Source organism: Capricornis sumatraensis, chromosome 3, assembly GCF_032405125.1.
Source record: "Capricornis sumatraensis isolate serow.1 chromosome 3, serow.2, whole genome shotgun sequence".
In the NCBI taxonomy this organism is placed as follows: Eukaryota; Metazoa; Chordata; class Mammalia; order Artiodactyla; family Bovidae; genus Capricornis; species Capricornis sumatraensis.
The window spans coordinates 22,862,390-22,880,365 of record NC_091071.1 but is presented as its reverse complement, the minus strand read 5'-3'; the positions used below and the strand labels follow the sequence as shown (position 1 = coordinate 22,880,365).

General features: G+C 35.7%; 1 protein-coding gene across 1 annotated transcript in view; it reads left to right on the top strand.

The window, feature by feature from the left end:
* Positions 1-17,976, top strand: part of LOC138076172 (phospholipid-transporting ATPase ABCA3-like) — a 215,958-nt gene that overhangs the window by 85,759 nt on the left and 112,223 nt on the right. Inside the window, exons 9-12 of the mRNA XM_068968393.1 lie at positions 469-623; positions 871-1,026; positions 1,341-1,551; positions 3,846-3,996. Coding sequence (XP_068824494.1) covers positions 469-623; positions 871-1,026; positions 1,341-1,551; positions 3,846-3,996 — 673 coding nt within the window. The remainder of the gene's footprint in view (positions 1-468; positions 624-870; positions 1,027-1,340; positions 1,552-3,845; positions 3,997-17,976) is intronic.

Genomic DNA, 17,976 nt, shown 5'->3' with positions numbered 1-17,976 from the left:
CTGTATGTGGGACAAGAAGCAACAGTTAGAACTGGACATAGAACAAATGACTGGTTCAAAGTTGGGAAGGGAATATAACAAGGCTGTATATTGCCAACCTGCTTATTTAACTTCTATGAAGAGTACATCATGCAAAATGTCAAGTTGGATGAATCACAAGTTGGTAAGATTATACTGTGGTTTGCCTATATTGTCAAATAGACAGTAGCACAGAACACTGAAACAGAAAATTCTAAGTATTTTTTATTACTCAATTAATATTTTTATACTCATTAGAAACCAGAATATATAGATTTTTTAAAAATTTCCCCATTACCAAAAGGTACCAGGTCACTTTCTTTGTAAGAGGTACTCATAATTCTTTCAAGCAGTCTACAAATCGACTATTAAGGAGGTGCTAATGAACCGTGTATTGTCAGATTCTCTCACTGAAACTAAGTTTCTGTCATGTCTTATGCTTAACTCTAGGTCTCTATCGTCCTACCAGTGGAAAGGTGTATATTAGTGGATATGATATCTCAAAAGATATGGTTCAAGTCAGGAAAAGCTTGGGCTTGTGCCCTCAGGATGACATATTGTTCCATCACTTGACAGTGTCAGAACATCTCTATTTCTACTGTGTGGTGAGCCAGAGATATATTCTTTTTTCCCACTCTTTTCATATGCTTCAGGCAGTGTGACAAAGAACCAACATCTTTATCCTTATTTAGTGGAAATTCATTTTTTTGGAGACATTGTTCCTTAACTATAAAGGGGGGCAAAGAGAAGAAAAAGCTCATGTCTAGATAACTCTGTAAGAAAAATCCTGATGAAAGGATTTTTCTAAGGACAAAGTTGGAAGCACCATGTAAACTCTGACTTCTTTTTTAGATAAAAGGAATGCCTCCAAAAACACGTTCTAAAGAAATTAACAAAATGCTGCTATCTTTTGACCTGATAGAAAAGCGTGATGCCCTTTCAAAGTCACTGAGTGGAGGGATGAAGCGTAAACTCTCCATTATTATAGCACTTATAGGAGACTCCAAGGTAAAGAACCACTAACATGGGTTCCTGCCCCAGCTAATATATAAAACTGGGCTGACACAACCTATGAGCTGATATGAATCTAACTCTCTAGAAGGAACTTCCCAAATGATAATCAGAGAGTATTTCCATCATTGATCCAGTTGATATAATATGGTTATGGGGTTTTAATTTATTGTTAATTTTTCAAAGTTCTTAATATAGTCTAGATTATGTGTTTTAGCTTGCATATGTCCTCCAGGTAAAATAGTAAGTTATCACATAAAGAGCATAACATGAATTAAATATGATCATGGAATTGTTCTTCTAATCTATAGGTGGTGATGCTTGATGAGCCAACATCTGGCATGGACCCAGTCTCAAGGAGATTCACCTGGGATGTCCTTCAGAAGCATAAAGAGAATCGTACCATCTTACTGACAACCCACCACATGGATGAAGCTGATGTCCTGGGTGACCGTATAGCTATCATGGCGAAGGGTACTCTGCAGTGCTGTGGCTCTACAATTTTCCTGAAAAAAGTTTATGGTCTGTCTCCCTTTGATCACTGTTTGGATGCTAATGCCTGAATAACATTCTTTAACATAATTTTATTATAGTTTTTGTTCCTTTACACAAAACTTCTTGTGTCCTATTGCATTAAATCTAAACTATTTAAATTGGCTATTTGTAATTTATCTATCTATTCCTATTATTTTTCATTATGATACGATGAGTATATTCTAACTTAAAAAACTCATTCTATTACTGACCTCAAAAAAGTCATGTTTCTTTCTCTCACCTGGCTTCCACTGAAGTTAGTTTTTGTTGGAATGAAGTAATACTTCCAAGGTATTTGGTTCATAGACTGATAACTTGTAGGGGAGAAAATGAGTGACTCAATATCTCTGACCCTTCTTTCTCTATTGCCAAATCAGCATCACTCCCCTCTGGTGTAATTAGCTAATTACTTTCTAGTTTATTTTCATGAAATCATCTTGAAATGTGGTAGTTGATCAATAGGAATTTATTGAACAGGATATGAATAAATAGTGAAATAAAACAGTCAATTTTAATAAGAATATAGTCTGATTAGTCACTAAGACTAGTACATTAAAAATGAGCCATAATATATATAATTGAGTTCCAAAATTACAAGGTTCAAACCAGTAAGCATATCAAGGCATCAGAATTGAAGCATACAAATCAATGAGAGTAGTTAAAACTGACATTATTCTATTAATCATTAATTTGGTGTTTGAATTCATTCATTCAACTCACACTTATTTTGGGTGAGTTACATTTAATGTTTATACACGTTTATCTCATCTCCTCTTCATAACCTCACCATTTTTATGGAGCAGAAAACTGCCGCTTATTCTTAAGTCTGAGTCAATCATGCAGTTAAGTGGCAGAGTTTTGGACCTGGGTTCTTCTGACAACAAAGCCCTTGTTTTGCACTCTAACATGCTACCATTTTCCCTTTACTCTATCTCAAAGAGGATATTGAGGTGAGTTTTAAGCAGTATATTTGGTGAATATCAGAAATAAAGGGACTCATACTTTTGAATGTTTTTTCACTTACAGATGGGAACATATAAGTTAATATTCCTATAGCAGATTAGTTGTAGGCACAAAATTATTACCTAAGTATATTAATGCTTTTAGTTGTTGACCTTAAAAAGGCAATGAAGGAAAGAACACCTCTATTTTAGAAAATGATATAAGTAAGTAATAAAAGTATGAGGATAAAAATGCATCTTTTTTCTCCTGGGACAAAGGAGTCAGCCGGCATCAAGAGTCTTTGGGGGAGAATCAGTGAGAAATTAAGTCTGATGGACAGGACATTGAAAACAGCAAGAGTGGTTTGCATTTGATGTGTGAATGCATGTGTAAGACAAATTTAGAAATGTGAAATTCAGAAGCCCCATTCAAAAATATAATAGAAAGATAGCCTAAAGTAATGTATGCTAAAATAAGAATATGACAGGAAAAATAATAACGTGTGTCTATAATCGAGTGCCTCAGACAGTAAAGTGTCTGTCTACAATGTGAGAGACCTGGGCTCGATCCCTGGGTTGGGAAGATTCCCTGGAGAAGGAAATGGCAACCCACTCCAGTACTCTTGCCTTGAAAATCCCATGGACGGAGGAGCTTGGTCCAGGCTACTATCCATGGGGTCGCAAAGAGTCAGGCATGACTGAGTGACTTCACTTTCACTTTCATATACATAAATGTATATGTGGATGTATGTATGTATATATAAAATTGTAAAAGGGTCAGAAACACTTGGTGACGATAGTCCATGTAGCCCATTGTCACATAATGAAGGGAAGACTTCCTAGTACAGTGAGGTGAAATTTTGAAGTTTTCATTCATTAATATGGTGAAGTAAAAGTTTCCACTTTAATGGCATGTACCTGAAATGTGATCATTAAACATTAAGTATGGAAAGAATGACAGAAGGAAGGAAATTTTTTAATATGTAAAACAATAGAAAAGTGTTTAAGCTTTTTCTTTTGTATTGGAATATAAGTGATTAACAATGTTATGATACTTTCAAGTGAACAACAAAGCGATTCAGGCATATATATGCATGAATCCATTCTCCTCCAAACTCTCCTCCCATAAAAATTAACAGGTTTAAATTTTAGTAAAAATATGAAACCAGTAAATCTCAAAGATTAAAGATCACTTGCTCTTAAACACAGTACTGATGCCTTGTAAAAACGAAATTTTAAACAAGCAAGATCCTGTGCTTTCTGGTGGTAGAGTATATTTATGTGTTTGATTGGGGCAAATTGCATTTTAAAAATTTTGACCTTTTAAATGGACTTTTTCAGGTGTGGGATACCACTTAATTATTGTAAAGGATCCTCATTGTGATGTTAAAGAAATCTCCAAACTGATTAAATATCACATACCAGAAGCCAAATTGGAGAATAATGTTGCAGCTGAATTATCATTTATCCTACCCAAGGAGTACGCAAACAGGTATGGATCCAGAGAATGTTAGATAATAGTTTGGGGTTATAAGAAATCACTATTACTTTTTAAAGTTTCCTCTGACTTGACAAAGATTGTGTGCAGCTGTCATTTGACAAGTAATGATAAAAAAAAAAATTACTTCCTAAAGATTTCACTGTCTGCACAGAGGGAAGTCATATAACTTAGCTTGCATTTAGTTTGTCTTGGTATCTTTATTTCTATTTCTTACAGTCTGGTGTTAAGTAGTGACAAGAAATGATAAGCTGTTTGCACAAATTTTGTTCAACTGATTTGCTGAGATTATAAGAAAAAAGTGGCCTATCTGGCAGACCTTGCCATATAGTTTCCTAGAAACTACAAGAAACAGGCAATTTGACCGTAACAGTTAACCAAGCTAGTTACCAAAAGGAGAAAAAAAATTTAATTGTACTTGGGATCTTTATCTTGATTAAGGGAAGAGGAAAATAAAAATACTTATGATAAACTTCCAGGGACTGTGCCAATTTCATCTTCTTTCAAGTTGTAGTTCAGTTCAGTTCAGTTCAGTCACTCAGTCATGTCCAACTCTTTGCAACCCCATGAATCACAGCACGCCAGGCCTCCCTGTCCATCACCAACTCCCGGAGTTCACTCAGACTCATGTTCATCCAGTCGGTGATGCCATCCAGCCATCTCATCCTCTGTCGTCCCCTTCTCCTCCTGCCCCTAATCCTTCCCAGCATCAGAGTCTTTTCCAATGAGTCAACTCTTCGCATGAGGTGTCCAAAGTACTGGAGTTTCAGCTTTAGCATCATTCCTTCCAAAGAAATCCCAGGGCTGATCTCCTTCAGAATGGCAGCTTGATATTCTCTTGAAGCAAACTAATTGGCATTCTCAAAAGAAGATGAATAGAGGGGAACTCTTCAACTTTCTAATGAACAAAATCCCAACAGCCTACATCATACATAATGGTGAGAAACTCAAAGCTTTCCCATTAAGATCAGGAACAAGGAAAGGAAGTCCTTTCTCTCCACTGCTTTCAACATCATGCTGGAAGCCTTAGCTAAAGCAATAACACAAGACAAAGAAGTGTACATACATCGGGAAGAAAGGAATAAAATTCTTTGCAGATAATACAATCATCTTTTGCATACTGTCCAAAAGAATTTACCAAAACAAACAAACAAACAAACAAACCAAAAAAAACCCTTCTGGAACTAGTAAGTGATTGTAGCAAGGTCGCAGGATACAAACTTGATATAAAAGTCAATAACTTTTCTATATATATCAAGAATTAGCAAATATAGTTTAAAATTACAAGCACAATGCCATTGACATTAGTATTGCCCAAAGCAAAATACTTAGGTATAAAGCTAATAAAATACATATGAGGAAAACTCCAAAATTTTATATTTTGGAAGCTAATAAAATACATATGAGGAAAACTCCAAAATTCTAATGAATGAAATCAAGATACTAAATAAATATGAAGATAGTCCATTTTTATGAATAGGAAGACTGAATACTGTCAAGGAGTCAGTTCTTCCCAACTTGATCTATAGGTTCAATGTAATTCTAGTCAAAATCTCTGTAAGTTTTGTGGGTATCAACAAACTGATCCCAAAGTTTATAAAAAGTTCATTCAAATTAATCAACACAATATTGAAAGAGAAGAATAAATTTAGAAGACTTACAGAAACCAACTCTCAGACTTACTATAAAACTACCATAATCAAGATGGTATAGTATTAGTGAAAGAATAGAAAAAGAGAACAATGGAACAAAGCAGAGAACCCAGAAATATATATATATATATAGTCATCTGGTCTTTGACAAGGAAGGAAAAGCAATGGAGAAAAGATACTTTTCAACAAATGGTGATGGAATGAACAGTCAGACATGCACATGCAAAGAAAATAACCTAGATGCTTAAAATGGGTGATAAGACCAAAATTCAAACAAAAAACTATAAATCTCCTAGGAAGATTTATATACATAGGAGGAAAGATTTTTACATAGGAGGAAAACTAGATGACCTTAGGTATGGCAATGACATTTAAATTACAGCACCAACAGCACTTTTCATGACAGGAATAACTGAAAAGCTGGACTTCAATGAAATTGAATTTTTGTTCTGTGTTTGGCAATATCAAGAGAATTAGAAGACAAGACACAGAATGGAAGAAGATATTTGCAAAAGACACATTTAATAATAAAAAAAGTTACACAGCATATACGAAGAACTAGAAAAAGCAAAAATTCCTTTTTTTTAAAATTCTGCTTTCTTGACTGCACCAAAGCCTTTGACTGTGTGGATCACAATAAACTGTGGAACAACGTTAAAGAGATGGGATGATTTTTGCCCATTAGACCCATTTTGGACTTCTGATCCCCAGAACTGTAAAATAACATCTGCATATTCTTAAGCCACTGTAGTTTGTTATAGCATCAGTAAGAAGCTAATACAGTTACTAACTCTATAGAATCACTATAAACATAAGATTCTTAATTCAGATTAAGCCACAGAGAATTTAATTTACTATCTCTTAGTCTTTAATCTTGAGACAGCTTGATTTATTGTCTTTGGAGAGGATTTTGGTGTTGTTTTTCAAAAAATAAAAAATAAATAAAATAAAAAATAAAAATAAAGAGATGGGAATACCAGACCAACTAATCTGCCTCCTGAGAAATCTGTATGCAGGTCAAGAAGCAATAGTTAGAACCTGACATAGAACAGCAGACTGGTTCCAAATAGGAAAAGGAGTACATCAAGGCTGTATATTGTCACTCTGCTTATTTAACTTATATGCAGAGTACGTTAAGCGAAAAGCCAGGCTAGATGAAGCACAAGCTGGAATCAAGATTGCCAGGAAAAATATCAATAACCTCAGGGATGCAGATGACACCACCCTTATGCAGAAAGCAAAGAGGAAGTGAAGAGCCTCTTGATGAAAGTGAAAGAGGAGAGTAAAAAAGCTGGCTTAAAACTCAACATCCAAAAAACTAAGATCATGGCATCTGGTCCCATCACTTCATGACAAATAGTCGGGGAAACAATGGAAACAGTTACAGACTTTATCTTTTTGGCTCCAAAATCACTGCAGGTGGTGACAGCAACCATGAAATTAAAAGATGCTTCCTCCTTGGAATAAAAGCTATGATCAACCTAGACAGCATATTAAAAAGCAGACATTACATTGCCAACAAAGGTCCATCTAGTCAAAGCTATGTCTTCTCCATTAGTCATGTATGGCTGTGAGAGTTGATCCATAAAGAAAACCGAGCACCGAATAATTGATGCTTTTGAACTGTGGTGTTGGAGAAGACTCCTGAGAGTCCCTTGGACTGCAAGAAGCAAACCAGTCAATCCTAAAGGAAATCAATCCTCAATATTCGTTATAAGGACTGATGCTGAAGCTGAAGCTGCAGTACTTTGGCCATGTGATGTGAACTAACTCATTGGAAAAGATTCTAATGCTGGGAAAGATTGAAGGCAGGAGGAGAAAGGGACAACAGAGGATGAGATTGTTGGATGACATCACCAACTCAATGGATATGAGTTTGAGCAAGCTCCGGGAGTTGGTGATGGACAGGGAAGCCTGGTGTGTTGCAGTTCATGGGGTCTCAAACAGTCCGACATGACTGAGTGGCTGACCTGAACTGACAGCATGGATGAACTTTGAAATTACTACAATAAGTGAAAGAAGCTAGACTGAAAAGGTCACATCCTTAGAGAACAGATTTGTGGAGCCAACAGGAAAAGGAGCGGGTGGGACAAATTGAGAAAATAGCATTGACATATATACGTTTACACTATCATGTGTAAAATAGATAGCTAGTGGGAATTTGCTATAAAACACAAGAAGCCCATCCTGGTTGTCTGTGATGACCTAGAGGGGGGATGGGGGAAGGGGAGAGAGGCTTAAGGGGGAGTGTATCTATATATAATTATGACTGGTTGACATTATTGTACAGAAGAAAGCAACACGACCTTTTAAAACAATTTTCTTCCATTAATAAGGGCTATACTTTGTATATTCCATTTATATGACATGTTCAGAATAGGCAAATCCAAACCAGAATTTGGGGGAGGGGTTTATAAATAACAGAAATGTATTTCTTGCAGTTTAAAAGCTGGGAAGTCCAAGAAAATTGCATTGGCAAATTTGGTATTTGATGAGGCCTGTTTCCTGATTCAGAGACAGTCATCTACTTACTGTATCCTCAGAGGGCAGAAGGAGCTTGGGCAATCTCTGGGCCTCCTGTTTTGTTTGTTTGTTTTTAATCAAATTTAGTTGATTTAAAATATTGTGTCAGGTTCAGGTGTATGGCACCATGATGAAGTTATACATATATATGTTTATGGGGCTTCGTTGGTGGCTCAGCTGGTAAAGTATCAGCCTGCAATGAGGGAGACCGGGTTCAATCCCTGGGTTAGGAAGATCCCCTGGAGAAGGGAAAGGCTACCCACTCCAGTGTTTTGGCCTGGAGAATTCCATGGACTGCATAGTCCTTGGGGTCGCAAGAATCAGACAAAACTGAGCGACTTTCACTACTCTCTCTCTCTCTCTCTCTCTCTATATATATATATATATATATATATATATATATATATATATAATATATATTCTTTTTCAGATTATTTTCCATTATAGCTTACTACAAAATATTAGGTATCATTCCCTGTGCTACAGTAGGCCACAGTTGGTTATCTATTTTACATAAAGGAGTATGTATGTTAATGCAAAACTCCTAATTTATCCCTTCTCCTTTTCACTTTAGGAACCAAAAGTTTGTTTTCTGTCTTTGGGTCTGTTTCTGTTTTGTACATAGGTTTATTTGTATCATTTTTTTAGATTTCACATATAAGTAATATATGATATTTGTCTTTCCTTGCCTGGCTACTTAGTATGATAAATTCCAGTTTCATCCATGCTTCTGCAAATAGAATTATTTCCTTCTTTTTATGGCTGAGTAGTACTCCATTGTGTTGGGTTGCCCAAAATGTTCATTTAGGTCTTTCCATAACATCTTACAGAAAAAAAATCTGGAGGAAGCTTTTGGCCACCCCAATATATATGTATCACATATTTTTTTTTATCCATTCATATGTTAATGGACAGTTAGGTTGTTTCCATGTCTTGGCAATTGTAAATAGTGCTACAATGAACATTGGGGTGCATATGTCTTTTTAAATTAGACCTTTCTCTGGAAACATGCACAGTAATGAAATTGCTGTACCATAAGGTAATTCTGGTCTTGAAGGGAGAGCAGTGAGAGGTCCTGAAGAAAGATCTTAGTTTCCTGCTCAGGAATTAAACCTGGGTAACCTGGATGAAAACCAAGTCCTAGCCACTAGGCCACCAGGGTTAGCTAGAAGCAAAGAGTTCCTGGCTCTTGCCCCTGTTTGAAATCAAGAATGTTTCAAGGAGACAAAAACTAAAAACAAGTACAAAGTTCTTTGTTAGTGATACAGCACAATGTATGGGAGAGCACATAGGAAAACAGTTTGTTTATCCAACACAGAAACAGAGCAGAGATACACACCCAGAGAGAAAGAATATGGGCATCCCCTCTAATGAGGAGGAGCACAGTACTCCAGAAACTAGGCAGAGATACACATCCAGAGAGGAGTGCAGGTGTCCTGAGTGAGCAGGAGTGCAGTAAGGAGGTGAAATAGGTCACTGATATAGGATAGTCCTTCCGGGTTTTTGTCTACATTCGGCCAGTTATCTTTTTTGGTTCTTCACACCTGAACCCTGGATGTTCCACACTATGAACCTTCCCCAAGGTGTGGGTGCACCTTTTTAAGATGGATCCCACTACAGAAGGATCCATGCATCCACTATGAGTGCATGTCCATGCTTACTATGGGGTGGAGTCTCCTCCCTTTTTGACCTCCAAGAAGCTTTCCTGTGTGGTGCCAACAAGGAAGTCTTCCTTGACCTCAGGAGTGGACACCACATTTCTTTGCTCTAGCAGAGCTCAGCTATTACCACTAGCTCTGTCCTTGGAGTATCTAGGTTAGAACAAAGCTTGAATTTTACTCCATTTGACAAATATCAGGTTTCTGGTCCAGAGGCCAGAGGTAGGTATCTCCTACCTCAATTCCACTTTTAGTTTTAAAGGGACTCCATATAGTTCTCCATAATGGCTATACTGATTTACATTCCCACCAGAAGTGTAGGAGGGTTATTTTTTCTAATCAGCCTCTCTAACATTTGTTATTTGTAGACTTTTTGACTATAGCCATTAATGTAAGTTGATAACTAATTGTGGTTTTGATTTATATTTTTCTGATAATTAGCAACGTTGAGCATTTTTTCATGTTCCTATTGGCCATTCATGCACATTTTTAATTGGCTTGTTTGGGTGTCTTTTTTTTCTTTCTTATTTTGAGTTGTATGAGATGTTTGTATATTTTGGAAATTATTCTCTTTGTCAGTCACATCATTTGTAAATATTTTCTCCCATTCTGTAGGTTGTCTCTTCATTTTTTAATGGTTTTCTTTGCTTTGCAAAAGGTTCTAATTTTAATTAGGTCCCATTTGTTTAGTTTTGCTTTTGATTCCATTACTCTAGGAGATGAATTTTTTAAAAATTGCTGTGATTTATGTCAAAAAGAGTTCTATGCATGTTTTTCTGTAAGACTTTAATAGTATCCAGTCTTACATTTAGGTCTTTCATTCAAGTTTATTTTTGTATATGGTGTTAGGGAATGTTATAATTTCATTATTATACAAGTAGCTGTCCAGGTTTCCCAGCATCATTTATTGCTTTACTGTCTTTTTTCCATTGTGTATTCTTTCCTCTTTGTCATAGATTAAGTAACTGTAAGTGTATCGGTTTACTGCTGGGATTTCCACCCTGTTCTGTTGACTTATGTGGCTGTTTATGTGCCAGTTCCGTACTGTTTTGATGCTTATAGATTTGTATCATAATCTGAAGTCAGGGAGTCTGATTCTTCCAATTCTAGTCTTTCTTGAGATGGTTTGGGCTACTAGTGGGTCTTTTGTGTTTCCATACAAATTTAAAAATTTTCTGTTCTAGTTCTGTGAAAAATGCCATTGAATATTTGGTAGGGATTGTATTGAATCTGTAGATTGCATTGGATAGTGTGGTTATTTTAACAGTATTGATTCTTCCAATCCAAGAACTCAGTGTATCTTTCCATTTTTGTCATCTTCAATTTCTTTCATCAGTATCATAGTTTTCAAAGTGCAGTTCTTTTTCCTCCTTATGTAAGTATATTTCTAGGTATTTTATACTTTTTGATGCAATGCTAATTTGGATCATTTCCTTAATGTCTCTTTTGCTAGCTCATTGCTGGTATATAGAAATGCAACAGATTTCTGTATATAAATTTGGATCCTGCAATTTCGAAGAAATGTGTTGAGTTCTAGTGGTTTTCTGGTGGCATCGTTATGGTTTTGTATGTATAGGATCATATCAGAGATTATTTTTATTTTCTTCTCTAAATGTTTGTATTATCCACGTTTTCTTCATTTACTATATTTTTATTGAAATACGATTGATCTAAAATATTGTGTTAGTTTCAGATATACAGCAAAGTGTACAAAATTATTTTTCAGAGTATATTCCATTACAGGTTGTTGCAAGATAAAGAAAATAATTTCTTTTACAGTAAGTCCAAGCTGCTTATCTATTTTATATATAGTTGTTTCTGTTAATCTGATACTCCTAATTTGTCCATCTCTCCCTCCCACTCTCCTTTAGCACTCATATTGTATGTAGATCTGTTTGCATTACAGTAGATTTCACAAATAAATGATATAATATTTTTATTTCTCTATCTGATTTTCCTAAGTATACTACTCTCTAGGTGCATAATGTTGTTCATTTTTATGGCTAAGTAATATTCTACCTATTGATTGATAGATCTATTGATCACATCTTCTTAAGCCAATAGTCTGTTGTGCACTTGGGTTTTTTCTGTTTTGATATTAGAAATAATGCTGTTATGAACACTGGATGCATGTATCTTTCTGAAGTAAGATTTTTTTTTTTCTGGATGCAAACCTAGGTGCAGAATTGCTGGATCATATCACAGCTCTATTTTTAGTTTTCTGTGAAAGCTGCAAACTGTTTTCTATTGTGACTGGAACAAACTACATTCCAAACAACAGAGTAGGAGGGAGAATTTTTCTCCATAACCCCTCCAACATTTATTATTTATAGATTGTTTGATGATAGCAGTCATTTTGAATTGTGTGAGGTGATACTTCATTGTGCTTTTCATTTGCATTTTTCTAATAATTTACACTGTTGAGAATCCTTTTATGCACTTCCTGGCCACCTATGTGGCTTCTAAGGAAAAATGTCTGTTCAAATATTCTGCCAATTTATGATAGAGTTGTTTTGTGTGTGTGTGTGATATTAAGGATATTAACCCCTTGTCTTTCATTGTTGTTGTTGTTCAGTCACTAAGTCATGTCTGACTATCTGTGTCCCCATAGATTGCAGCACTTGAGACTTCCCTGTGCTTCACTATCTCCCAGAGTTTGTTCAAACTCATGTCCATTGAGTCGGTGATAGTGTCCAGTCATCTCATCCTCTGCTGCTCCCTTTTCCTGTTTTAATTGTTCCCACCATCAGGGTCTTTTCAAATGAGTTGGCTCTTCCCATCAGGTTGTCAAAGAGCTGGAGCTTCAGCCTCAGTCCTTCCAATGAATATTCAGGTTTTATTTCCTTTAGAACTGATTGGTTTGATCTCCTTACTGTCCAAGGGAATCTCAAGAGTCTTCTCCAGCACCACAGTTCGAAAGCATCAGTTCTTCAGCACTCAGCCTTCATTATGGTTCAACCGTCACATCCATACATGACTACAGGAAAAACAATAGCTTTGACTATACAGTCCTTTGTTGGCAAAGTGATGTCTCTGCTTTTTAATGTGCTGTCTAGGTTTGTCATAGCTTACCTTCCAAGGAGCCACCATCTTTTAATTTCATGGTTGCAGTCACCATCTGCAGTGATTTTGGATCCCTAGAAAATAAAATCCATCACTGCTTCCACATTTTCCCTTTCTATTTGCCATGAAGTGATGGGACTGCATGCCATAATCTTATTTGTTTTTAATTATGAGTTTTAAGCCAGCTTTTTCACGGTATTCTTTCATCCATATTTATATGCTCTTTAGTTCTTCTTCCATTTCTGCCATTAGATTGGTACCATCTGCATATCTGAGGTTGTTGCTATTTTTCCTGGCAATCTTGATTCCAACTTGTGTTTCATCCAGCCTGACATTTTGCATGATGTCCTCTGCCTTTAAGTTAAATAAGTAGAATGACAATATACAACCTGTTGCACTCCTTTGTCAGTTTGAACTCAGTTATTCTATGTCAAGTTCCAACTGTTGCTTCTTGACCCACACATAGGATTCTCAGAAAACAGATAAAGTGGTCTGGTATTCCAATATCTTTGAGAATTTTCCACAACTTGTTGTGATCACAAAGGGTTTCACATAGTCAATGAAGCAGAAGTAGATATTTTTCTGGAATTCCCTTGCCTTCTCTACAATCCAGCGAATCTTGGCAATTTGATCTCTGGTTCTCTGCCTTTTCTAAATCCAGCTTATACATCTGGAAGTTCTCGATTCACATACTCTTGAAATCTAGCTTGAAGGATTTTGAGCATAACTTTACTAGCATGTGAAATGAGTGGAATTTTGTGGTAGTTTGAACATTCTTGCCATTGTGTTTCTTCATAGGTGGGATGAAAACTGACCCATTTCAGTGCTCTGATCACTGTTGAGTTTTTCAAATTTGCTGGGATATTGAGTGCAGCACTTTAACAGCATCATCTTTTAAGATTTTAAACAACTCAGCTGGAATTCAATCACTTCCATTAGTTTGTTCACAGTAATGCTTCCTAAGGCCCACTTGACTTCACACTCAAGGATACCTGGCTCTGGGTGAGTGACGACACCATCGTAGTTGTCCTGGTCTTTAAGACCTTTCTGGTGTAGAGTTCTGTGTATTCTTGCCACCTGTTCTTAATATTTTCTACTTCAGTTAGGTCCTTACCATTTCTGTCCTTTATCGTGCCCATCCTTGCATGCAATGTTCTCTTGATGTCTCCAGTTTTCATGAAGAGATCTCTAGTCTTTCCCATTCTATTGTTTTCCTCTATTTCTTTTCAATGTTCATTTAAGAATGCTTTCTTATCTCTCCTTGCTATTCTCTGAAACTCTGCATTCAGATGGGTATATCTTTCCCTTTCACCCTTGTCTTTCACTTCTCTTCTTTTCTCAACTATTTGTAAAGACTCCTCAGACAGCCACTTTGCCTTCTTGCATTTCTTTTTCTTTGGGATGGTTTTGGTAGTTGCCTCATGTACAATGTTAAGAACCTCTGTCCATAGTTCTTCAGGCACTCTGTCTACCAGATCTAATCCCTTGAATCCATTTGTCATTTCTACAGTATAATAATAAGGGATCTGATTTAGATCATATCTGAATAGCCCAGTGGTTTTCCCTGTGTTCTTTGATTTAGGTCTGAATTTTGCAACAAGGCGCTCATGATCTGAACCGTCATCAGCTCCCAGTCTTGTTTTTGCTGACTCTTCAAGCTTTTCCATCTTTGTCTGCAAAGAATATAATCAGTCTGATTTCAGTATTGACTGTCTGTCTGGTGATGTCCATGTGTTGTTGGAAGAGAGTGTTTGCTATGACCAGGACATTTTCTTGGCAAAACTCTGTTAGCCTTTGTCCTATTTCATTTTGTACTCCAAAGCCAAACTTGCCTGTTACTCTAGGTAGCTCTTGACTTCCTACTTTTGCATTTCAGTCCCCTATGATGAAAAGGACATCTTTTTTGAGGTTAGGAGTGTTTTAGGTCTTCATAGAACCATTCAACTTCAGCTTTTTCAGCTGAAGTGGTTGGGGCATAGACTTGGATTACTGTTATAGTGAATGGTTTACCTTAAGTTTGATTAGCGCCCATTTGCTCATTTTGTTTCTATTTATTTTCTCTTTGGAGACAGACTAAGAATATATTGCTATGATTTATGTCAGAAAAAAATTTTCACATTCTTTTCTTGGAGTTTTATGATGTCATGTCTTATGTTTTTGTATAAACCATTTCAAGTTTATTTTTGTATACGATGTGAAGGAGTGTTCTGATTTTATTGATTTGCATGTAGCTGTCCAGTATTCTCAATATCACTTGTTGATGAAACTCTCTTTTCTCCAGTGTATATTCTTGCCCCCTTTATCATAATTGACTCTATTCTGTTGCATTAATCTATATGTCTGTTATTGTGTCAATACCCTGCTGTTTTGATTACTGTAGCTTTGTTATGTCTGAAGTCTAAAAGGGCTTTGTCCTTATTTTCTTGGGATTTCTTTGTCAATTTTGGATGTTTTGTGGTTCCATAGAAATGTTAAGATTATTCTGGTTGTGAAAAGTATCATCAGCATTTTGATAGGGATTGCATTAATCTTTAGATTCCTTTGGGTAGTATGGCCATTTTAAGAACATTAATTCTTCAAATCAAAAACATGTAATAGCTTTCCATTTTTGGGAATCTCCTTGGATTTCCTTTATCAATGTTTTATAGTTTTCAGCGTATAGATCTTTCACATTCTTTATTAAGCTATTTCCTAGATTTTGGGGTTAGACTTTTAAATGGATTGGCTTTTTCCTCTTCTTTCTGATATTTACTTATTAGCATAATGAAATCAAAGGATTTCTGTGTATTAATCTTGTATCCTGCTACCTTGCTGAATTCTTTTATTAGTTCTAATAGATTTTATGTGGAGACTCTATGTTTCTCTGTATAGTGTATCATGTCATCAATAGTTCCATTTTACTTCTCCCTTCCAATGGGGTTGTATTTCAATTTCTTTTCCTGTCTGATTGCTGCAGCTACTACTTCTAATACCATGCTGAATAGAATGGTGAGAATGGGCATCCTTGTCTTTTCCCCAAATTTAGTGAAGATGTTTTCTGCTTTTTACCATAGAGTATTATGTTGACAGCGGGTTTGTCATAAATGGCTTTTATTTTGTTAAGACATCTTCCCTCTATATCCACTTTGGTGAGAGTTCTTATCATGAATAGATGTTGAATTTTATGAAAAGCTCTTTATGAGTCTACTGAGATGACCATGTATTTTTGTCTTTCCTTTTGTTACTGTGGTATATCACACTGATTTGTATGTGTTGAACCATTCTTGTGAACCTTGGAATTGTCCAGTTGATCATTCTGTTTGATTCTTTTTATGTACTGTTGCATTCAGTTTGCAACATTTTGTAAAGGATATTTGCATTTATATTCATCAAAGATATTGACTTGTCAAATGTGTAGGTATAGTGTCTTTGTCTCTTTTGGGTAACAGAGTGACAGTGGCTTCATGGAAATAATTTTGCAGTTTTCCTTCCTCTTCATTTTTTTGGAATAATTAAAGCAGGATAGGTGTAAGCTCTTTTTTATATGTTTCATGGAATTCTTCAGTGAAGGCATCTGGTCCTGGACCATTGTTTTTAAATTACATATTCAGTTTCATTTCTGATAGTTGGTCTGCTCAAATTTTCTGTTTCTTCTGGACTTAGTTTTGGCAGGCTGTATATTGCTACAAGGGCTTCTAAGGTGGCTCAGTGGTAAAGAATCCACTTGCCAATGCATGAGATACAGGCTTGATCCCTAGATTGGGAAGGTCCCCTGGAGAAGGAAATGGCATCCCGCTGATATTCTTGTCTGGAAAATCCCATGGACCGAGAAGCTTAGGGGTCTACAGTCCATGGGGTTGTAAAACAGTCAGATATGACTTAGCAGCTATGCAACAAGAACAACATATTTCTATAAACTTGTCCCTTTGTTCTAGATCATCTAATTTGTTGCCAAATAACTGTAATACTCTCTTAAAAATGTTTTTGTATTTCTATGGTATCGATTTTTACTTCTCCTCTTTCATTTCTTATTTTGTTTATTTCAATCCTCTCTCTTTTCTTCTTGGTGAGATCTGCCAGAAGTTGATCAATTTTGTTTTATCTTTTCAAACAAGCAATTCTTAGATTTATTGATTTTTTCTATTTTTAATCTCTATCCTATTTCCTTTCTCATCTTTATTATTTCCTCCCTTCTGCCAACTTTAGGTTTTGTTTGTTCTTCTTTTTCTAATTCCACTAGGTGGGGGATAATATTGTTTATTGAAATGTTTCTTCTCAAGAAGGGCCTTAATGACTATAAAATTCCCCATTAGAAGTCCTTTTGCTATATCCCATAGATGTTGTAAGGTTGTATTTTCATTTCCTTGAGTTTTTTTTTTCTGATATCTTCTTTGATTTTACCATTGATCTTCTTGTCTTTTTAGTAGCAGGTTTGATCTCCAGCTGTTTGTTCTACTCCTGTTTTACTTTCTGTGGTTGATTTCTAGTTTCACACCTCTGTGGTCATAAAAAAGGCTTGAAATAATTTCTATCCTTTTAAATTTGTTGAAGCTTGTTTTGTGATATTATCTTAGATCATTCATTTCCACTTGAAAAGAATTTGTATTCTGGTTTTTGTTATATTTTGGGGAGATTGTGTAGTGCCCTGTAGATATCAACTCCAATGGATCTATTTTGTCATTTAGGACCTCTGTTGCCTTGTTACTTTTCTGTCTAGGTTATCTGTCCATTGATGTCAATGAGGTATTAAAGTCTCCTACTATTATTGTATTATTGTCCACCTCTCTATGTCTGTTAGAATTTATTATACTTATTTTAAATATATAAGGTGCACCTATATGCATGTATGTTGATGAGTGTACTGGCTTCTTCATCATTATATAATGTTCTTTTTTGTCTTTCTTCATGTCCTTTGTGTTAAAGTCTATTTTTTGATATGTGTATTGCTATCCCTGCTTTCCTGTAATTTCCATTTGTTTGAAACATCTTTTTCTATCCCCTCACTTTCAGCATATGTGTTTTTGCCCTGAAGTGAATCTTTTCTAGGCAGCATATTGTAAGTTCTTGGTTTTTATCCCATCTATTACACTATATCATTT